A 24291-nucleotide genomic window follows, 5' to 3' on the forward strand; every position below is an offset into this window, starting at 1 on the left:
GAATCAATAAGTGGGAAAGAGCATGTGGGAGTGGACGGGGATGAGCAGCTTAAAGCGATGGACTAATTGATGTACGTCATAGTTTAGAGAGCTGTGGGAGTCAGAGGTGAGTTACATGTTAAACACAGCGTGAATATGTTCCCATGTCAAAATTTTGGAAATTTTTTTTAAAGGTGCTGAAGTAGGTAGATTGAGGTAGCTGCTACCCATTTTTCACCCTCAGACTGCTTTAAACAGGAGCACATTCGCCTTTTTTTGCTTTTGCTCCGATAGTAGCATTTTTCCGCTGGCTACTATTTAATCCCTGTTACTTAAGGCAAGGCCAGCAGCAGCCGTTTTGGGATCTGTAGTGTCCCCGCCGCCCCTGCCCTGTCTCTTATCGTGCTACTCCCCCCACTCCTACCCGGACAGTGTCGCTCGGCCGGCAGCGCAGGCTGGCCCAACCTCGAGCGCAGTCGCCGCCGGCACGCCATGGCGCCGACACCCCTGCTGCTGCCGCTGCTGCTGCTGCTGCTGCTGGCGCCCGCCGCCCACCCGCACGTGAGTCCGCAAGCTGGCTGCTTCCACCGAAACACAACACTACGTAAAAAAAGCCACTTAATTTTTCGACTGAATCAATGTACGAGTACTGTGTCGAAAGGTTCCCCTGTCAGTAATTCCCTCTGGAAAATATAGTTACGACTTCCATAACTCCACACTGCACTCTAATAGCTGTCCAGTCACAAATTTCTTTAGATATGGGAATATCTAGATGTTACGAAGTGCAGTTGGAAGTTACTGTAATTTGAACATCTCAGTTTTCCCATTTGCCAAAGCACTTTTCATAGTACCGACGCAAGAATACTTTTTGCCATTTTGGAACACATATTTCAAGTCTTTTGTTTTTCCATTTGTCTCGAATACTTTGTGAGTTGTTGTCGAAGAAGTATCTGGGTATCACTAGGTAGTTTCTCAAAGCAATACTCTTGGATAAATGTTTCTCGGCTTTTCTGCCTTGCCACATTCATTTATATGCGCAAGCAGTCAACGATTTCCTATGCCGTCATCGTCATTGCTGTCTTACTGATAGACCTTGTTGTACCTTCGTATATAGTTGGTCGAATTATTTCATGGAGGCGTCACGAAGCCGCGAAACTTCCATATGCTACTAATATTCCTTCATGACAGACATAGACATAATATGTAGTAGCATATAGAGGTTCCGTCAGTTTGTGACGTCTCCATGATACAATTTGACCAACTACATACGGAAGTAAAACACGGCCTATTAGTAAGACAGTACTGACGATGACAGCGTAGGAAATCATTGATAGCTTCAGTATGCAAGCAACTCAGACGTGCCTGGAAAATCGACAAACATTTATCCAAGAATCCCGTTTGTTTCCCGTGACCCGCTGTCTTAATCTATCCGACCGGTGATCCTTTTTTGAAGCAGGGCCGTCGACTTCCATTTATTGCTTTGCTTGTTGCTTCATTTCTAGAGTGAAGTGGTGGGTCCGTGCCTCATCTACAAAAAACAAATCGGCGTATAAAGTGCATTTCAAATTGTTCATCTACCTGAACAGCCTTTCTGGAAATGGTGTCTTTCTTAACATTAAATCTTTTCAGTTCTTTCTAAAGCGATTTAAAATTTATTGAGAGATTTTCTCGCTTCTGCTTTTGGCCAGCATTCGACAAATATAACTTCGATCTTGTAGAAAGCTTTCTCACATTCAGTTCTTCATGGGAACGTACAGCACGCTGTCCCGTGATATGCCCAGGGCGTCAAATATTGCGTATACCTTTAGCTACCTACCCTGCAATTCCATATTATGCGACTTGATGATGTTTTCATTTGTGGTTGCAGTTTCTGGAACGTCATCCGCGTGGATCACTTTCAAGATAGATGCGAAAATCTTAACTGAGACGTCTGTTTCGTAGCTGCTGAAATCAAAGCAGAAAAACCGATGTAAAACCTTCACTAAAGCAAGATCGACTGTAGTGGCAATAAAGCGTCCAAAACAAATAATTATCTTATATGATGACTGGGTTCCCAGTTTAGTAGTCTGCATGTATCACGTACTACACCACTAACGGAAACATGGGCATAAACAAAGCTATTCCATACAAGTTAACAGTTGACTTAAGTTAGTGGGCAACATGCAACGATATATCAAAAGCAAAACGCAATGTTTCAGCGATATAAACGCCATCTCTGTGTCAAGCCGAATAGTTTTCACCTTAAAACTGTGAAAACGGGAATAAACTCTGAAATTTATAACCCATAATTTGTTTGATTTAAGATAGAACCAGCTGCTTGTGTCATGTTGTGGCACTATGCTGCTTCGAGTCATGTATTATCGATAGTCATTGCTAGAAGTTGTACGATTTAGCGTTACAGTCAAACACTCCAAAGGGACGCAAAACTCTTTCGGGAGTGTTAACATAAGACATTTTCGGTACGTTCAGGAATGCTGTTGACTACTAGCATTCCGACCTATGGATTGATTCAACCGGACGAATGCGTTGATTCTTAACTTTCGAAAAGTTTTTGACACAGCTCCATACCGAATTTATTTACGGAAATACATTCTTTATGGGATATACACCGTACACCTGATAGTTTTTTTACAACGTACCATAGCAGTGTAGAGAAATTCGAGACGAACTTCGATCCAGATCTATCAAGTCGGGAAACTACCACAAATTGCGATATTGCAGTGCCTGTATTAGTCTGAATTACGATGCAATGTTCCTTTGGAACTGTCCGAAGGAACAGGCACTGCGGCGACTACAGCCATTATGAAATACATTAAATGTATCGCAGATACAAATATGTACAACCATTAGCTGTATAAATGGATGACAATAATGAAACCGACCGGGCATGAAATAGGCAGAGCCCGCACCAACCGTTGCCTTAGGATACAGAGCGAATGGAAGACATCGATTAGGGGGAAAATGCACCACGTCTGTTCAGTAGACCTCAAAGAAGCCTCGTGTACGATTAGTTCCTCAGTGTTGAATTTGGCAGACCGATAGTAAAATACTAAAATGTACTGTCTAATTGGTTAGTCCAAATACAAGATTATGGCAGTCATCGAAGGAATCTAAATGGGAAAACTACGGTGTTCTTTGGAACGCTTTCACGTAAATTTAGATAGTCTAAATTTCGGCGAGATACAAACCTATTCTTCTCCCTATTTAGTACACTCTGTGAAAGGGCCACAAGGGCAAGGTACGGTCAGTTAGGAAATACGTAATCTCATCGAAATGGCAGGCTTTAAAAAATCTGTATTACATACGTCGAATAAGCGAGTAAGTTTAGAGGACATTTTTACAATTTCTTTGGGGCAATGTTCTGCTAGGGAAGAGTGGTAACTGGTACCGTCAGCAAAACAGTATTTTACGTTTACGCAAAAATTTTGAATTTCAGTAGGACAGAGCATTGTACCTAGCGAGTAATGTACCCAGGAACACATTTTTCCTGTTCGGTACTTTAGCCTCGTGACTGATTTCAGAATCACATGAGGGAATACGCGCTAGAAATCGCCACAAGCAGTTTAAGCCATTTTCTACAGTTTTTGTTGTTCGTAGGCATGAGCTTGTGTTTTGTGCAGCACTTGTAAATATTTTGAGTTCTACACATTCCTGCATAAAATATGAAAGCTAATTAGAATATCTCATTAGTTCGAACAGTCCATGGGTGTACTGCCGGTCCATAGTGTCTAACGGGCACAATATTTCGGCGATCAGACATGTCGTCTGTGCACTGACGATGGCGACATGTCTGATCACCGAAATATTGTGCCCGTTAGACACTATGGACCGGCAGTACACCCGTGGACTGTTCGAGCAAGAAATATGCCGGGAGAAAGCGAAGAATCTTATTAGTTCTTCAGTCACAGCATTTTATGGCAAGTAAATTTCTAGCTATTTTAAAAATTAATCCATAACATGTGGATGGTAAAATTATACATTGTCAGTCGTACGCCATCTTGTACCTTGAAACGGAAGAAAGTCTTTTATTATGAAACATGGAATATTTGCAAATTAATTGACTTTCGTTAATGTCTAAACAGTTTCATTTCTCTTGGAAATGAAAATTTTTGTTAGTTTCCAGTAGCTTTGATTTCAAAATGTATTTACTTTGTCACTAGTTCCTGATAATTCTTTCTTGAGGCATTTGTCCTGCTACAACGTGGGGCTGGCCTTGTTACTATTGACTTGGCAGTGTAGTTGCAGAGGGTGGCCGGATGCCCTTCCTGCCGCCACCCCGAACCCCCTTGGACGGAATTAGTGTACCCCAGCTGTCTGCATCTAGTGTAAGTTATGGAATAGTGCGAACGTGTTCAAATGTCTGCGAGTCGTGTAACTATGGCGGAGCGTGGGGACCAGCCCGGTAATCACCTAGCGGGATGTGGAAAACCGCCTAAAAATCACATCCAGGTGGGCTGGCATACGGCCCCATCGTTAATCCGCCGGACGGATTCGATCTGGGGCCGAGGCACCTACCTGAGTCTAGGAAGCAGTGGATTTGCGCTCTCAACTACCCTGGCAGGTCATAACTAGTTCTTGATAATACTTGCGCTTAATTTGATTTCACTTACTGATTTTTCGTGTACGATAGATTAATGATGTAATAATACAAGACTAAATAGTGACGAGATTTCCTCGATTGAAACGCTTTTAAATTTCAATAGATTATTTTTCGTAGGTGCTTGACCATTTTATATCTTGGAACGTTTTTACATTTGGGAAAACCGTTATTTTCTGGAGAAACTTTTGAAATTTTTCTAAAATTTTGCAGCACGTAAAAAGTGAATGCAGCGATTTTAAAATGGAATAAGAAATTACAATTAAATTTTTACTGCAGAGTTGGCTGGAGGAGGAAGTTTGAAGGGTGTCCCGAAGGACAACACCTGTCCCTGTTATGTATAGTATTATGCATAAGAAACGCATCTAGTAAATTATTTAATTTACTAATCCCTTCACTTCTTTATTTGTAAATTTTGTATTTACACCCTGTAAAATGTAATTATGGCATTCGTCTTAAGTTTCAAATACTCTATGGTAGGATTTCCCAAACTGTGTTCCGCAGAACACTGTTGGTCCGCGTTTAGTAAATGCTCCACGAAAAACTACTAATAGCATGGAGTCTTTTCTTTGGATATTTTGACGAAACTGATGCGTTTTTTAATTTTATGATTTCTGTGTTATTATTATTATTATTATTATTATTTGAAATTGAAGTAATCTCTGATTAAAACAATTACTTCTCATTTTTTAAAATGTTGTTAACTTTCAAAATAAACAAGGCGTTCCAATAAGTACCAGCATTCTCCGGGAGTTCCGCCAGAAGACAAGTGTGGGAACCTGTGCTCCATGCAACAGTAGAGTATGAAGATAAAATAAAAATCAAAAGACGTTGTTGCATATAGACATTATTCCTGGCAAAATAGAAACACCAGATAAAATTCAGATTAAAACTGCTCGAAAGTCTTCCAGGTAAGCGTAGTGTAAATGTTCGAATTGTTTCCTCCAAACTGACTAACTAATCTTCCGCAATTCGTCGTCACGAGAAAGGATTTGCTACAATCGCCGACTACTGCTGTTGGATAGCGTAAACCTGTGATCTCACTGTGCTGTCTCCAACTAACGTCGTTTGTGTAAATACACATCTTTGAGAAAAAGACTTCTATTATCTGAGCCGTTATTTATTTCTGCTCCCCGAAGTAGGCAATAATCATCAAATGTATCTTTAAATTTAGGTCATAAACAAAAATTGTGAATGTGAACGTCAACCTACCTCAGACTCTCAACTGACCGTATAACTGTTTTTTCAAAAGATACTTGTGTGTCTTTTTTGACACTTGTCGACAAATTAACTTCAACTTCGCTGATCATCAGGGCTCAGTTCGAAGCGGGACTCTTCCGTGAAGATAATTATACTCCAGTCAATGTGATTCCATGCCGAAGACGTGTCTGGACACCCCTATGATAGTGGTGGGATACCAACCTGCCTGTCGCCCCCCCCCCCCCCCCACACCGCCCGACACCCAGGTGTGATAGACTGAGTTGCCATTTCTTTTCATAGCAGAACCCCTTTGGTTGTCATCCTCGGCACTCTTACAGCACAGCGGTGCGTCGACGATGTTCTGACCTCCGTTTTGTTGCCCTTCATAGCAAGACACCCTACGATTATACTTCAGCAAGATAATGCCCGCCCACACATAGTAAGAATTTGTACAGCTTGTCTTCCTGCTTGCCAAACCCTGCCTTGGCCAGCAAGTTCGCCGGACCTCTCCCTAATTGAGAACGTTTGGAGCATTATGAACAGGGCTCTCCGACCAGCTCGCGATATTGATGATTTGACGCGCCAATTGGTCAGAATTTGGCACGATATGCCTTAGGAGGACGTCCAACAACTCTATCAGTCAATGCCCGAGCCGAGTAACTGCTTGCATGAGGGTCAGAGGTAGACTAACGCGTTGTTGATTTGCTCAATTTGCAAAGCTCATTCCCTTGAATAACTCGTACAATTTTTGTAAAATTGTAATAATTTATTTGCCTGTACTTGTATATCACACCTACCGCTTTCCGTCGTATTCGGATAATTCTTCCTAGTTGCGTCTTTTTTTTGTTTTAAAGTGTAATTCGTGCTGTCACAAACTTTTGTGCAGTGGTAGCGGGTCAACATACAGAAACCCTGACCCGCTGGGGTGGGGCTGAGTGTGGGAGTCAGGGTGCGTTTGAAGATCACATTTGTACGTTTCTCTTGAATAAATCGAAAACAACAGACTCCACCCGAAATGTATCCAAGTACAAAATTTAATTAAATTAAATTTCCTAAGTAATGTACTGTTCATCTTTCTGTACAAGTAATAGTTTGAGCGTAGCGAGCGAGGGAATATGAAAATCTGATACGTGGGTTTTGAAGGCCAGGTATAAGATTACGGTTTGCATAAAACGACATCGATAGGGGCCTATGAATCAACCTGTACATAAATGATCTATCGGATACCGCTATAGGCTCCATGAAGATATTCGTGGACGGTGCTGTTGTCTACAGGGAAATCGAAGTCCCTGAAGACCAGCACAGGATCGACGGTAGGTACAGGGACTTGCAGTTGGCCTTGAACGCAGATAAATGTAGCGTACTGCGGATAAAACAAGCGAAGTGATCCATTATTATTCAATAGCGCTATTAGCGACAAATCACAGGATATAGCAACTAACGTAAAATACGTATGACTAGCCATCCGGAATGGTCGACAGTGGAATACACATATAAACTAAGTTCCCCCTCTGTCGATTTCCCCATCGCCCCTCTCTCGTTCCATCTCATCCTCTTTCCTTTCTCTATTCATTTCCCCCTCCCCCTCTCTCCGTTCACTTCCTCCTCCAACTATCTGAGTCCATCTCCTTTCGCTATTGTCTTCAAAATTTCTTGCGAGTGGTATTCGTAGTAAATACACAATAAATTAAAACGTCATGCATGACGCGGCGTTTCTTCAGGTATCTTAATGTTTACGACGTCATATATGTTGAACTACGTGTCGTACAATGATATATTTTTGTAGGTGTATTTAGCGGCAGATGTGGATACTACGCGGAAAATGTGTTGCAAATAGGGTTAGTAGCACAGAAGTTATAAATTTAAACGTCATGCATGATGCGGCACTTTTTCAGGCATATCATTGCTTATGACGTCAGATCTCCTGAACTATGTACCATACCGTGATATAATTTTGTAATGCATTTAGTGGCCTATTTCGATTCAGTCTGGAAAATTTATTGCGGACAGGGTTAGGAGCACAGCAGTAATAAATTTAAACATTATGCGTGATGCGGCAGTTTTTCACGCGTCTCATTGTATATGACGTCGTTTTTCCTGAACGAAGATATGTAGGTGGTTCTTACCTCCGCAGCGATTGAAATTGTTGCTTGAGAGTAAGAGATATGTGTACCAAGTTTGGTTGAAGACGGTCCACTGGTTTAGGAGAAGATGTGGGAAACACTCACATGCGTACATCGATTTTTGTTTGTGTTCTAGGAAAAGCTGATGCGAGATTGTAATTCACTGGAAGAATTTCGAGGAAGTGTAATTCATCCACGAAATAACTGGCTTACAAAACTCTTTGTTTTTTGAGTATTGCTCATCAGTATGGAACCAAGTCGGATTGACAGAAGAGAGAGAAGAGCAGTACGTTTCGTCACGGAGTAGTTTGCTCGGCACGAGAGCGTTACGGAGATGCTTAAGAAACTCCAGTGGCAGACCTACAAGAGAGACGCTGTATGTCGCTGCTGAATTGAATTTCCGAAATCGTTCGTTCGAAGAAGAACAGGGCAACACATTACTTCGTCCCACATAAGACTCAGAGTCGAGGGGCACGAAAGGGAAGCAGTGGTTGGGAAGGGAGTGAGACAGGGTTGTAGCCTCTCCCCAATGTTATTCACTCTGTATATTGAGCAAGCAGTAAAGGAAACAAAAGAAAAATTCGGAGTAGGTGTTACAATCCATGGAGAAGAAATAAAAACTTTGAGGTTCGCCGAAGACATTGTAATTCTGTCAGAGACAGCAAAGGTCTTGGAGGAGCAGTTGAACGGAATAGACAGTGTCTTGAAATGAAGGTATAAGATAAACATCAACAAAAGCAAAACGAGGATAATGGAATGTAGTCGAATTAAATCGGGTGATGCTGAGGGAATTAGATTAGGAAATGTGACACTTAAAGTAGTAAAGGAGTTTTGCTATTTGAGGTGCAAAATAACTGATGATGGTCGAAGTAGAGAGGATATAAAATGTAGACTGGCAATGGCAAGGAAAGCGTTTCTGAAGTAGAGAAATTTGTGAACATCGAGTATAGATTTAAGTGTCAGGAAGTCGTTTCTGAAGGTATTTGTATGGAGTGTAGCCATGTATGGAAGTAAAACGTGGACGAAAAATAGTTTGGACAAGATGAGAATAGAAGCTTTCGAAATGTGTTGCTACAGAAGAATGCTGCAGATTAGATGGGTAGATCACATAAGTAATGAGGAGGTATTGAATAGAATTTGGGAGAAGAGGAGTTTGTGGCACAACTTGAGAAGAAGAAGGGACCGGTTGGTAGGGTGTGTTCTGAGGCATTAAGGGATCACTAATTTAGCATTGGAGGGCAGCGTGGAGGGTAAAAATCGTAGAGGGAGACCAAGAGATGAATACATTAAGCAGATTCAGAAGGATGTAGGTTGCCGTAAGTACTGGGAGATGAAGCAGCTTGCACAGGATAGGGTAGCATGGAGAGTTGCATCAAACCAGTCTCAGGATTGAAGACCACAACAACAACAGCAAGACTCACTAAAAGACCACAGGGAAATTAGCGCTTATATGGAGATTTACTGACACTCCTTCTCCCCAACGCACCGTTGCTACTGGAAGAAGGAAGTACGAGAAGTAGACTGCACCGCATACCGCACGGTGTCTTGCGGAAGGTAGATATAGTTGTAAGATGGGAATCACTATGGGTCATTGATGACCGATAGCTTATTATAGTCTTTATAATTTTATGAATGGCTACACAAATTGCATGAAGTACCTACATAGCCTTTAACCTCTGAGCAAATCCAACAACAGTCCCACTTGGGTCACTTACTCTTATCATAAATTGTGCACCACTACCTACTTCTCCCTTTTCGGCCAAATAGGTGAGGCAAACGATTTGCCACTATATTTAGCGATAAAGCCTATCATGCGACAGCTATCTGCAGCTGATGCTAGCAGGATTTGCTCCCTGACTGGTTCTGTTCACGCAAGCAGCGAAAAAGCTTTATGAAACTTATTGGTCCTGCGTAATTTTTTTAAAGCAGTAGATCAACTTAACTCAGTTATACAGCATCTGACATGAAAAGCTACATTTTATCTGATGCCCCTTTTCCATTGAGTAGACAGACCAGCTACAAATACAATCGTGTTTCTAGGACATAGTTCAATCTCATATTTCAGCTTGCTTCTGAAAGTTTTTACACGGTAATAGTTGTTTACTCTCCACATAGTCTCTTTCGCAAGTTGCTTGTCCCAAGAAATCTTTTACTGGAATAGAGTCTACTGCAGCTTGAGTAGTGTGTTGATCTCCTTCTAAAAGTTGGTAGTTGCAATTAAATATAGTTTCTGCTGACAAAATCGGAAAAACGGTACTTTTAGCTTTTAATATGCTCTATATTGCCTCTATCCTCATTCTGATCTAAATGAAATTACCCGCATTAAGCTAAGGAGAAGGGATAGGATGACAGGACGTGTGTTACGACATCAGGAATAACTTTCATGGTACTAAAGGGAGCTGTGGAGGGTAAAAACTGTAGAAGAAGACAGGTGTTGGAACATATCCAAAAAATAATTGAAGACGTAAGGTGCAAATGGTACATTAAGATGAAGAGGTTGACAGAAAAGAGGAATTTGTGGCGGGCCGCAACAAACCAGTCAGAATACTGATGACTCAAAAAACTAATACTTGATAAAACGTTGGTCTTGGGGAATAAAGTAGTAAAAAATTCACTTTTGTACGATATACAGGGCGTATACTGATATGGATGAAAGTAATAAGACTAAAGAAGTAAAAGCGGTGCAGTAAACATGTGTTCTCAAACGAGCTTTCTGCGATATAATTGTGAAACGTCTTAGTACACATGTACCTGAAATGCAAATTTTTCGATTAAGCCCCCTATCTAATGGGGCTCAAATTACACTGAACTCTTTCCCAGCCAAATTGTAAAATGCTGTGCCAAAATATCTAAAATTTGGGGAGAATATTACTAAAGAATCTGAAAATAGAATAGTGCTTTGTCATACATATATTTTTTAAAGTTATGTACGAAACACAAGTGGGACTTCTGAATGCCATCAGGATATAATCATCATTTCTGATCAGATGAATTACTTCGTAACGCTTATGGAAATAGGTTACATTGGACCGAGCACTACCCTACAAGAAGCATTTGGAAAACACCGCTGCGAAGATACGAACTAGGAGCAACATCCTACATAAGCTGTGCGAAATAATCTGGGGCTCCGCTGCCGAAATGCTGCGCAATTCAGCACTTGGACTCCTCTGAGGAATCCGGTGATGCTCCTGTATGGCTCAACAGTGGATACATACATAAACTCTCGAAGTACAGTTGAAGAACACAATGAGAATTATCATCGATACGCTAAGATCAACAACTGTCGAATGGCTGTCCGTATTGAGCCACACTCCGTCCCTGGACTTTGGCGAAAAGCAGTTCTGCTCCGTGCTTTTAAACGCTTATAAGACAGCCCGCAACTCCCTATCCATCAAGGTTCGGCTACCCTAGAAAGAAACCGGCTTCGCTCAAGAAAAGCATCCATGGATACAACCGAGGAACTGCACACGTCTCATTTCTTATGGGAACGAGACTGGACAGAGGCTGTCCCTCCACACTGCCAGAAATTGTCCTGCATAAGAAAAGAAACCCCTGCCTTTGACCAGTTTCGCAGAACACGGACAATGTTTAACTGAAAACGCACCAGTCATGACAGAAGCGTGGACTCTCTTCATGGATAGGGTAAGGCTCTATCGCCAAATTATAATTGTGGAGCAGCCAGGAGAACCGTTCGCCACATGGTCCCATTTACATCTACATCATACTTCGCAAGCTAGCTATTAGCTCTAATTTCTCGAATTTTCTCCTCGTGGTCAATACGTGTGATGTATGTAGGGGGAAGTTATATGTTGTCCGACTCTTCCTGAAGAGTGCTGGGGTCTATCGTGGTACTTTCGACGACTTCCTGATGCAACGAATGACGCAGTTGATTATATTAAAAATTTAGATGTCTGTCTGTAAATTAAATGTGTTATTGTCTGTGTTATATTTAATTTTGTGTTTAAAAATTGTACGAAAGTAAATAAATAAATATGGAAAAAGGTTTTGAAACTTTGTTAGGACTCAGGTACGAAAAATTTATTACGGCATAATCGACAAGTACTATCTTTTACTGCCATCTGTGGGCAGAGATGTTGAACTATCACAGCGAACAAGTTTCTGTGCTGCAGCAAAGGGGCACATGTGTCCAGACAGGATACAGATGCATGAATTCGACTCCATACTGTTTTATGAGCCTGTAAAGAGGAAGAGACTTTTAAGTCTCACTGGGCAGGAAAGGGTTAATCTTGAACAGGGTGGCACGAAGAGAGTTCCAGTAATGGAGAAGTATGAATAATTTCGGGAAGAGTCTTGCAGAAACTCGGTAGTTGGCGGCCAGATGAAACACGTGGACCTCGAAGACGGATGAAAGGCTTTAGCTGCTTGGTGGGGCGCGCCAGTGGGCGACTTGTTATCAGGGCCAGCAGAGGACACGGCCATCTTCCGGGTCGCTGGCGCAGCCTCCTCGGATCTCTTCTTCAATGGTAGATAAAAACATCGTAAACACTGTCGCAGAGACAACTGCAGGACTCACCACCCGACTGACGGGTCGCACAAAACAGTTCCGTTTTCAAAGCAGTTTTCGTCTCGCTGGTTGGTTCGGTTTAGTTTGTTTCGTGTTCCAGGGATCATTTTGTACGGTAGATCGCAATGACATGGAATGAATTACCTTACAGGCTATTCAGCATGAGTAATAGTAAAGTACAAGATGTTTTTACAAGTACCTTTCGTCGATGGGACAATGGTGCCCCCCTTATAGCATATCTATCGTTGACGTAGCTCATCGTTAAGAGAAGATCAGTGCTACTGAAAAATTTTCGGCGTTGTCTCGTAGTTTTGTAAAAAGGCACATCTCCGGCGTAACTAGGTTCCCGATTCTTAAAGGCGTCTTTTCCGCAAAAACAACGCACAGCTGTATGTGCATTGCACCTGACGAACAGCGAACGCGAAACACTGTTTCTGGGCTGTCGCCATCCCAAGTCGGTGCTCATTGAGCTGTGAATGAAGGAGCTAGCTGCACCACGTAAAGCCTTGCCGGCAACCACATGAACCAACAACTTATAAAAATAACCAACATAAACTTTTGATTTCGACGCGTACGTCAAAATTTACACCAAGTTTATATTTCCACTCCTGTAGAAGATGTCGTGTGAAATCGGATGGATCTTTTTGAAAAACCCTATATTACTGCTTCTGACCATTACGGTAAAAATATTTAGTTCAGTGAACGAATTTTACTAAATTGCAAATGTAAGCTTTGTTTCTGTCAGGCATTTTATGTAACTGGAAAAGATATCAAAGATTAAATAGATTTACTTATACATTCTAAGGGAAGGCAGTTTTAGAGAATAATGGTTATCGTTTCTTCTGCCTTAATACTTACAGACATTCTTATCCTTACGGAACTATAGTGGATTATTGATAAATATACATGGGTAAGTCAATAAGTATCTGCAATGAATATTTATAATTTATTACAACAGGAGTACACAATCAGTACTGATATCATTTTTCAATATAGTGACCCCGCATTTCGATGCACTTGGTACAGCGCTGCACAGTCTTTCTGATACCCTTTGCAAAAATGTTTTCTGTTGCGCAGCAAGCCACGTATGCACCCACCGCTTCCTTCATCTGTTAACTGAAGCTGAACAGATGGCCTCTTAAAGCATCATTAAGTGGACCAAACAGATGGTCGTCCGACAGAGCGAGATTGGGACATTATGCAGGATGTTCCTACACGCCGGAACATTGCGTCTGAAGCGTCTGAGTGGTGTTCTCGGCGGTACGTGGATACGGCTTGACGACCCACCCTTTTCTCTTCCTTCACACTCGTTCGTCCACTTTCGAACTGTTCAGTCCCACGATAAACACTTCGCTGTCACAAGACATTGTCCTCGTACGTGCTGAAAATCTTCTATGAATTTCCCCCTCTGGTGCACCTTTACATCACAAAACAACGGATTGCGTAACGCTATTCTTCTATGGCGCAAACAGACAGTGGCGCGGCCGTCTTTACGTCACAACGGTGCAAAGTGGACTGATGTGACTACCACAGGCGAAGACAACTCCCTGATCTAATGACCGGTGATTGCCCAAAGCTGTAGAGTCAAAGTAAAGACGGTTAGAGCAAAACTCCAGATATTCTCGTACACTGGGTGAACCAGGCTCCACTGACAAACTATCACAGATGGTATTATGGTCCAAAACAAGGAAAAAAAGTCTATTAAACGCGAGCCCTAATATACATATCTTAAGAGCTAAGAGTGCCTGTTCATTCGATACTGCGAAACACATCTTTTCTACTGCTAGCTTTTTACTTGTCATATTTTAGAAGGAGGTAGTATGGACCAAAACAAGAAAAATGTCCAGCAAAAATTTTTTTCTGATACGCATTCCTTGACAACTAAGAGCACTTGTTCAACAGAAGAGAGGTGTTTCACAGTAGCGAAGATAAACAACTGCTCATAGCTCTTAACGTATGCATTTTAGAGCCCATGTTCAGTTGTTATTTTTTTTTCTTGTTTAGGTCCGTAGTAGCACCTCTGACAGTTTTTCAGTAGAGATCTTGTTCACCCTGTATAGGATGTTAGAAACCTACGTATACGAAATTTTATTGGAGTGATTAGAGGAGATAAAAAGAAACATGTTTTACGTGATAAAAATGTCACACTAGGATCATTTCCTGAAGGTTTTGACGGTTGTGATGTTCAGAGAAGGTGTTCAAACTACCGTGTGATGAACATTTAGAGATTTTTCTGCCCTCGTATGGATTTACCTTCATGTGGGGTTGGGGGGGGGGAAGGGTGGGGGAGGGGGTGAAGCGTTTCGTGTGCGAGACGCCGATAGACACACGGCATATTGAAGTCTGTCCCTGAACATCACTAGCATCAAAATCTTTATGAGCTCCAAGGGGGGGAAACGATACACTTGTGACATTTGTCATATAACAATGATGTTTCTTTTTATCTCCTCTCAACACTCTAAAATTTTTGAAATGTTTTTTTTTTTCACCTTGCATATTACCCTCCATCCAACAGATCGTAGTCTTCGTCTTATTTAGTTCTTGGTATCCAGCAAGGAACTACCTCGGTGCATTTTCTTTCCAATTTACATCAGGGAACGGAGATTATGATTTAACGGTCCATCGACAAGGATAAGGAAGAAGTCGAACGTGTTCTCTTCATAAGCCATCCCGGCGCTGTCTTTAAGCGATTTAGGGAAACTGGGAAAAATCCAAGTCTTGAAGTCCGTTTGGAATTTGAACCACGCTCTTCCCGAATGCGAATCGAGAACCTCTGATACTACTCGACCATTTACGTCGCAAGAATATGAAAACATAAAAGTATCCTTTATTACCGTACTAACCAATGCATACAAGAATGAATTGGTAAAATATAATTTTAAAATTTTTCGCAAAATTAACCTTACTGTCGTATTAGGCAACGGATACAAGAAGAAACGGGCAAAAAGTAAACAATCAATTGCTTTAAGGAGGTGGTTTCTCTTTGGAACCACTAGGACATACAAGTTTCAACCACTCATCATTTCGTGTGATATATTTGAATGCAAATTAGGATTTTTTGCCAGACACAGTCCACATCTAGAAATGTCCATGAACTCATAACGCCTGATACAAATTAGTTTTCAATAAAAATCAAAAATTGGACCTGAAATTTAATAAATTTTGTATGAAAATTATATACTGTCTCAGTGGTTTCATTTCGAGTCCACTCATAAAATCAAGAGTACAAACTCAAATTTACGTTACGGTATAGTTCCTTTCACTGACAATGATCTCCACAATGTAACCACGGTAAAAAAAAGCGCATGTCACAAACTCCTACAATCACCTGAAACAACCTCCGTGGCGATTGTCGATTTAAACGCTGTAAATGACTACTACAACGCAATATATTCGCAGGAGTACGTCAGTGTAACATTTGATGTCTCTATCTTACAACAGTGGTTTCATACTAAAAGGCATTGGTACATCAAAAAATAATAATAAAATGGTGGTTGCAGGCAGAAACCAATGGTACTAAAAGAGTTACATAGTGGAGTACAAGTCAATGTTACGATGCGCTACTGAAGAATGAAAATTTTGTTTCATTAATGTGATTCACTCCATATATAATTCTGTAAGATAGCATTAAGTGGAAATATAAAAGCTGCGTAATTTTACTGAAGTGTTCCTCTCTGAAATTTACAATGAAACGAAAGGAAGCAAAAAGGGAGAAATGAGTTTAACATCCAGTTGGACGAGGAGGACTTTAAAGACGGGATACAATCTCGGTCTCGGAACGGAAGTCGGCCCTGTCCTTTCGAAGGAACCATCCTGACATTTATGTTAAACAATTAAGAGGAGTCAGTAAAATAACAACTGTAGATAGGCGGGCGCCGCTGTCGTCCCGAATACGAGTCCAATGTCTTCCCATTGCGTCACCTAGTTCGGCTAGCGTGAAAGGTAGTAGAAAATAGCCGAATTGAGCTGGTAATTTTGGAAGGAGATGTTCCAATGTCATGTCATTTACAGTTAATATTAGCATACGTTGGTCGTGTTCATGCTTCACCGGCTGACGAAGATGTCTGGTATGTACGGCGCTCAACTGCGCGGTCATCAGCGCCAGTACGACGTCCAAATTTTTACACAGTCCAATCCAGCCACTGTCACGAGTGATGTTGATGATGATGCAGTGATGAGGACAAAACAAATACTCAGTCCATGGGCAGAGAAAATCCTCAACCCGGCCGGGAATCGAACCTGGACGGTGATATCCAGAGGCAGCAACGGTAGCCACTAGACCACGAGCTGCGGACCTCACCAGTTGAGATAGCACAGTGGTCAATACATTATGACCAGGCTCTCAAAAACGTTGACGGAGCTATTCGTACAATATATATTTTTTCCATAGTTACGTTGCTGGATTGCCAGGGATCGACCAACGCCTTAAGCGCCATCCAATCTCGAGCTAAAGCCTCTGAATTTGCTTAGTCATCTTGTTGTGAGTGATGTACGAGGCTGATTATCACTCCAGAAGGAACTGCTATCCACTTTGTCGAAGCCGTCGTCTATATTCGTGAAAAACTTGGCCGTTTTGAGTGTCATTAACGCATTTGCTTGCGCGCAAAACAGCTTCAACGACATTTTCCAAAATAACGTACTGTGCGTAATAAGACAGTCCGATTTTCTAAAATCATCAGCTACCTGTCGGCGACTACGAAATTAAACATTTGCAAGAACTTTTCCCGTTAATAATCTTCCAACTTTGCAATCGAACTCTTCGGGTACGCTTTACTTGTGCTCGAATGTGCCGAGAGCTTGTTGTAAAGTTTCATATAAAAATACTTCCTACTGTTATTTTTCCGAAAAGATGACGAGCCTCCCGCTGAGACGTGCCATCACTGTCAGGAGACGATTTGGACGTGTTTTGCAGCCGTTGAAAGCACCAGCAGCAGCCAGGCCTGCAGACAGTGCGAAGTAAGTCGAGCACGTGACCGCTTCCCACCTCCGCCCTAGCCGGAGATGCATTTACATAACGACCGATATTTGGCTATTTTGGCAGTGTGGACCACGCAAGCCGCCGGTCAAGGTTCCTCTCGCTTTGATAATTTCTGTGAGAGGACGCAAACACGCCGACGGCCACGCGCCAGACACACACATGTCGACGCGCCGCCCGGCTGCAGTCGACGTGCACCCCTAGTACTCGTTTCCAAGGATCACGTCTGACGTCATCTCTGCTCCTGCTACGCGATATTAGATCCCGCGACTGCTCGGTGTCCGGGCACACGTTTTTCCGCTAGGCCATCGGGCCCGAGGTGTATGTGTAGGCTGTATGTAATTCATTTATACACTCCTGGAAATTGAAATAAGAACACCGTGAATTCATTGTCCCAGGAAGGGGAAACTTTATTGGCACATTCCTGGGGTCAGATACATCACATGATCACACTGACAGAACCACAGGCACATAGACACAGGCAACAGAGCATGCACAATGTCGCCACTAGTACAGTGTATATCCACCTTTCGCAGCAATGCAGGCTGCTATTCTCCCATGGAGACGATCGTAGAGATGCTGGATGTAGTCCTGTGGAACGGCTTGCCATGCCATTTCCACCTGGCGCCTCAGTTGGACCAGCGTTCGTGCTGGACGTGCAGACCGCGTGAGACGACGCTTCATCCAGTCCCAAACATGCTCAATGGGGGACAGATCCGGAGATCTTGCTGGCCAGGGTACTTGACTTACACCTTCTAGAGCACGTTGGGTGGCACGGGATACATGCGGACGTGCATTGTCCTGTTGGAACAGCAAGTTCCCTTGCCGGTCTAGGAATGGTAGAACGATGGGTTCGATGACGGTTTGGATGTACCGTGCACTATTCAGTGTCCCCTCGACGATCACCAGTGGTGTACGGCCAGTGTAGGAGATCGCTCCCCACACCATGATGCCGGGTGTTGGCCCTGTGTGCCTCGGTCGTATGCAGTCCTGATTGTGGCGCTCACCTGCACGGCGCCAAACACGCATACGACCATCATTGGCACCAAGGCAGAAGCGACTCTCATCGCTGAAGACGACACGTCTCCATTCGTCCCTCCATTCACGCCTGTCGCGACACCACTGGAGGCGGGCTGCACGATGTTGGGGCGTGAGCGGAAGACGGCCTAACGGTGTGCGGGACCGTAGCCCAGCTTCATGGAGACGGTTGCGAATGGTCCTCGCCGATACCCCAGGAGCAACAGTGTCCCTAATTTGCTGGGAAGTGGCGGTGCGGTCCCATACGGCACTGCGTAGGATCCTACGGTCTTGGCGTGCATCCGTGCGTCGCTGCGGTCCGGTCCCAGGTCGACGGGCACGTGCACCTTCCGCCGACCACTGGCGACAACATCGATGTACTGTGGAAACCTCACGCCCCACGTGTTGGGCAATTCGGCGGTACGTCCACCCGGCCTCCCGCATGCCCACTATACGCCCTCGCTCAAAGTCCGTCAACTGCACATACGGTTCACGTCCACGGTGTCGCGGCATGCTACCAGTGTTAAAGACTGCGATGGAGCTCCGTATGCCACGGCAAACTGGCTGACACTGACGGCGGAGGTGCACAAATGCTGCGCAGCTAGCGCCATTCGACGGCCAACACCGCGGTTCCTGGTGTGTCCACTGTGCCGTGCGTGTGATCATTGCTTGTACAGCCCTCTCGCAGTGTCCGAAGCAAGTATGGTGGGTCTGACACACCGGTGTCAATGTGTTCTTTTTTCCATTTCCAGGAGTGTAGGTTTTGATGAGAGAGTCTGAGAGTATCGAAATATGTGACTTGTATGGCCTTACCGCTTGACTGCACTGATCTAGAAGCTTAAATTACTTACTCCGCCAAGGAAACATAGATATCAGTGTTTGACGTAAGTTTCAACTTGATACCTCTCCCAGTTATTAAAAAAAAGGACAGGCAGACAAACGGAGAACAAAAGTCAAAAAATATTTTTTTCGTGTTCTACAATTACAGATTAACAGTTTTCGGATTTTTTATTTTAGTTGTACAGTGAAATCTTGCTTCTTGCCAAATTTTATGATTCTATATCAATAGGAAGTACCCTACCGGTATTGATCAGTGAGTTTACGAGTACCGAGTAAGTCCTGTATCATTTCAGTGACGCTCTCTCCCATATTTCGCGATAATACAAAACGTGTTGTCCTTCTTTGAACATTTTCGATGTACTCCGTCAGTCCTATCTGGCAAGGATCCCACACCGCGCGGCAGTATTATAAAAGAGGACGGACAAGCGTAGTGTAGGCAGTCTTCTTAGTAGATCTGTTACATTTTCTAAGTGTCCAGCCAATAAAACGCAGTCTTTAGTTAGCCTTCCCCACAACATTTTCTATGTGTTCCTTCCAATTTAAGTTGTTCGTAATTGTAATTCATAGGTATTCAGTTGAATTTACGGCCTTTAGATTTGACTAATTGTTCGTGTAAACGAAGTTTAAAGAATTCCTTTCAGTACTCATGTGGATGACCTCACACTTTTCGTTATTTAGGATCAACTGCCAATTTTCGCACCATTCAGATATATTTTCTAAATCGTTTTGCAATTTGTTTTGATATTCTGATGACTTTAGCAGTCGATAAGCGACAGTGTCATCTACAGACAACTTAAGACGGCCGTTCACATTGTCTCCCAAATCGTTTATACAGATAAGGAACAGCAAAGGGTCTATAACACTACCTTGGGGAACGCCATAAATCACCTCTGTTTTACACGATGATTTTCCGTCAGTCACTACGAACTGTGACCTCTCTGACAGGAAATTACGAATCCAATCACATAACTGAGGCCATATTCCATAATCACGCTATTTCACTATAAGCCGCTTGTGTGGTACAGAAATACTGAATCGATCTGAAATCCCTTGTCAATGGCACTCAACACTTCATGCGAGTAAGGAGCTAGTTGTTATGGCATGTTGACTAGATACCATGTTTCCATTGGGACAAGTTTCGTCTGACAATAATGACATTAAATATTCGGTTAGTTTTAACCAAATTTTACTTTCCGTATAATGATTCTATTTAATGGTGAAGATGTAATACGCATTGTATTTCTATTGATACCAGTTTTGTATTTGTGTTTTATTAGTCTTTGTTAATGACCGACGTCGAAGCGGGTAAGGCATGTTGGAATAATAAAATTATGATCAAGATATCACAAAGTGTTTAAGTGTATCCAATGGCCGCTGTGTCTCACATTGTTTTTATACAAACTGTAGCTAAAAGTAATTAGTTTTTGTATAATATTTACATAAGTCTTTTCTTTCATTACCCTCAAGGGATAGTTTAAATTAATAATGTTAATGAAACAGCCGACTAATCCGGTGGCATAAGAGAGCGAGAGGATATTGAAAATCTGGGACGCTTTTGCGCTACAGCTTCGGCGGCTTTTGCAGCCCAATTTGAGGTTACTTCACGGCTTGATAGACCGCAAATGTCCTATATTAAAGCTGTTCGTCTCGGCTTCCCCTGCACGTCTGTGATACGTTGTAAACAGTTGTCGTTTACTCCCTATAGGAGGAATTGCTCCTACATTCTTTGTGCGGTTGCAAAAAATGCCCAGAAATGCTAATGATTTGCGTATCCAAGTATGTTGCACACTTTATGCCAATTTGAAGTTTGTTGTATTCCGTTTTCATTGTGCTATAGTTTTAATGGCTAGACGTGTAGCTACTTGGGTATAGGGGATTTTTCGTTTAGTCTTTGTCTATTTTCCACTTGAAGGGCCAATTATCAGATATGCTACCTACGACAAGTGCATGGACTTCACACACTGCGACATAGTCGCTGATTAAAACAGTGATGCAGGAAGTGTAGAATAAATTTCTTTTATTTCCGTCAACGATCGCAAAACTTTTGGTCTTGAAGTACCGGTTTCGGTCAGCAGTGACCATCTTCAGTAATGTTTTACGACATGTCCTAATATAATGAAGCCAAAGTGGCATCGTTCGATCTTATGAAGATGTCCCTATGGCTTCATTATATTGGGACATGTTGCAAAACAGATGTGAAGCTGGCCATTGCTAACCAAATCCGGTAGCCTCAGAACCAAAAATTTTGTGTTCATTGAAGAAAATAAAAGAAATTTATGCAAGGCCTTCTTCAGCAAAGCAGTTGCTTAGATGAGGTGTTAAGATCAAGTTGTAACGCGAAGAACGTGTATTGTAACTGACTGATAGTGCACTCAAAGAGCAAGCTCCGGCTACGAGCCAGTATAGCATGCCACAAGGCAACATAGGGTGCAGTGTTGAGTCAGCAGTGCTACGAATATAGACGACGTTCACTGGTCGATTCTCAACAGGATACGAAGAGAAAAGTAGTATAAGTGTTCCAATAACAGAACTGAGAAACACGTGAGATGGTGAATAAAATCAAGCTGCTTACATTTGGCCTTTGACTTACAGAAGGTTTTCGACACTGTTTCTAATTACCGTTTAGAGAAGTCATACGAAATTATGGAATATCGGTCTAGCTTTGTTCCTGGATTCAGGACTTTCTAACAGATATATAACTTAACACAGTGTTCTAAACGGGATGAAATCGAAAGATGTAAAAATGATTTTAGGAGTGCTGTGATCTCTTAGGTTTTCGCAGCGTGACTGATTTAGTGTGTCTCCAGGTGTTCTGCCAAACGTTGTTTCCATTTTATGCAAATATTTCGACAACCGATCCTGCCGCACTCGTCAGGTCCTGTGAGTTTTATTGTTGCAAGTACTGTTTGCCTGGGCTGCAAACAGTCCATGCAGCTAGTAAACATAACAGAAAATTTCGCAGCACCTAAAGTGGCGGCTGGATCAGTTGTCGGAATATTGTGCGTAAAATGGAAACTATAACTCTTTAGAACACACAGAAGCTCAGGAGTCCTTCGTGATGTGTTATAGATCATTTACTGTTCATGATATATACAAATGATCTGGTGGCTGACGTCAGAAAACTCCATTAATCTGTTCGCGGATGTGATTCTTACACGTATGGAAATCACATTGCCAGTGAATTGCAGCGAAATGCGGGAAGATCTGTAAGGGATCGAAATTTGGAGCAGCGACGCAGCATAAATAAATGTACGTGTAACACATAAATAGTTGAAAGAGCCATTATTATTCTATTATCAGTCGCTAGAAACAGTAACAAGGAATGACATCTAGGCGACTTAAAGTACAATGACAATGTAAAAGTAACTGTAAAAGTAAAAGGCTGAGATTCATTGGACGAATGCTAGAAAAATGTAATTCATCCACAAAATAAGTACGTATAAAACAATCGCTTTATCGATCTTGGGTATTTCTCCTCAGTCTAGGAGCTTACCGCCGCCCGGTGTGGCGGTGCGGTTCTAGGCGCTTCAGTCTGGAACCGCGTGACCGCTACGGTTGCAGGTTCGAATCCTGCCTCGGGCATGGATGTGTGTGATGTCCTTAGGTTAGTTAGGTTTAAGTAGTTCTAATTTCTAGGGGACTGATGACCACAGATGTTAAGTCCCATAGTGCTCAGAGCCATTTGAACCATTTTTAGGAGCTTGCCACGTAGAAATAAAGAAGGTGTTTGAGAAAATCCAAAGAACAACTACACGATTCGTCATGTGACACTCTAACAAGGGCGAGAGCATTACGGTGATGAACGCCAGTGGCAGTCGCTACAAGAGGAGTTATGCATCACGAAAAGGTTTAACTTTCAAATTTTGAGAGTCAGAATAGGGTATAGCCACGTCAGAACCAGGGTGAGCATGTTACATACTCAGTGGTACCCCATACCGCCACGCCAGATGCTGGACCCGAATGATGACGAATGCAGTCTGACGGTGCTCGTCCTGAAGAGAGAATTCACACACAGATGCGTCCATTGTGATACTCTACACAGAACTCCTCTGAAAAGATGTAGTGTTGCAACTCCCTTGTCCAGTGCTGTCGTTAACATTACGGATAAACAATTTTAAACTCTAAAAGTCTGTCACATGGTGAAGTATTGTTGAAAATAGTTGCAGCGTGATAAACATTTTAGCAGATTTGTGGTATTATATAGGGTATTTAAAGTCCATAGAATATTTTTAAAAATTAGGTATAGGTAAATGTCTAACATACAGTAGCAAAATCACGCACTAAGTGAAAGAAAAACTCTCAAATATTTTTTTTCACGGTGCCGACAAGTTAGTCTAGACAACCATCGATCGTAATTGCTGAAAATGTCGACGAACCAGGCAGAGAATCATTTGTGTGCTAGAATTTGCTCATTGCCAATAGGTAGTGAGTGTGTGAAGAGTTTTCCGTGACAAGTTTCACAAGACATCACCAGTTTACAACAGTGTGGCGAAGTATTACAAGAAATTCGAGGATGATGATTGTACGATGTAAAACGTTCGAGTCGATCGGGCCAGTCAGAAAAGATAATGGACCCCTTTTGGGACGTGATGTTACAAAGTCCCTAAAAGCCTATTTATGATGTTAGTACAGAATTGAGGATCCCTCAGCCAACAGATTGTGTACAAAATTACCTGAATGAGACGTTGTCATGCCACTGGATAGGTCGTGTTGCAGCCATTGAGTTTGTGCTACTCCAGTGACCGCCGCGCTTGCGAGACTTGACGCCTTGTCATTTTTCCTTGTGGCGTTACATCAAGGATAGCATTGTGTTCCGCGCCTATTGCACGACGTCGAAGACTTGCAGCTCCATATCGCAGCAGCTGTTCGTACTCCGTATATGCAGGGCCAGGTAGAATAGAAGAATTAAATGGTTCAGATGGCTCTGAGCACTATGGGACTTAACTTCTGAGGTCATCAGTCCCCTAGAACTTAGAACTACTTAAACCTAACTAACCTAAGGACATCACAACATCCATGCCCGAGGCAGGATTCG

At 42.5% G+C, this 24291-nt stretch overlaps 1 protein-coding gene across 1 annotated transcript in view; it reads left to right on the top strand.

The window, feature by feature from the left end:
- The first annotated feature begins 434 nt into the window (after window positions 1–434).
- LOC126188135 (collagen alpha-1(III) chain-like) overlaps window positions 435–24291 on the top strand; it is a 212571-nt gene continuing 188714 nt past the window's right edge. The window contains exon 1 of the mRNA XM_049929626.1: window positions 435–540. Coding sequence (XP_049785583.1) covers window positions 472–540 — 69 coding nt within the window. The 5' untranslated portion in view covers window positions 435–471. The remainder of the gene's footprint in view (window positions 541–24291) is intronic.

This window comes from Schistocerca cancellata, chromosome 5 (assembly GCF_023864275.1).
Source record: "Schistocerca cancellata isolate TAMUIC-IGC-003103 chromosome 5, iqSchCanc2.1, whole genome shotgun sequence".
NCBI lineage: Eukaryota > Metazoa > Arthropoda > Insecta > Orthoptera > Acrididae > Schistocerca > Schistocerca cancellata.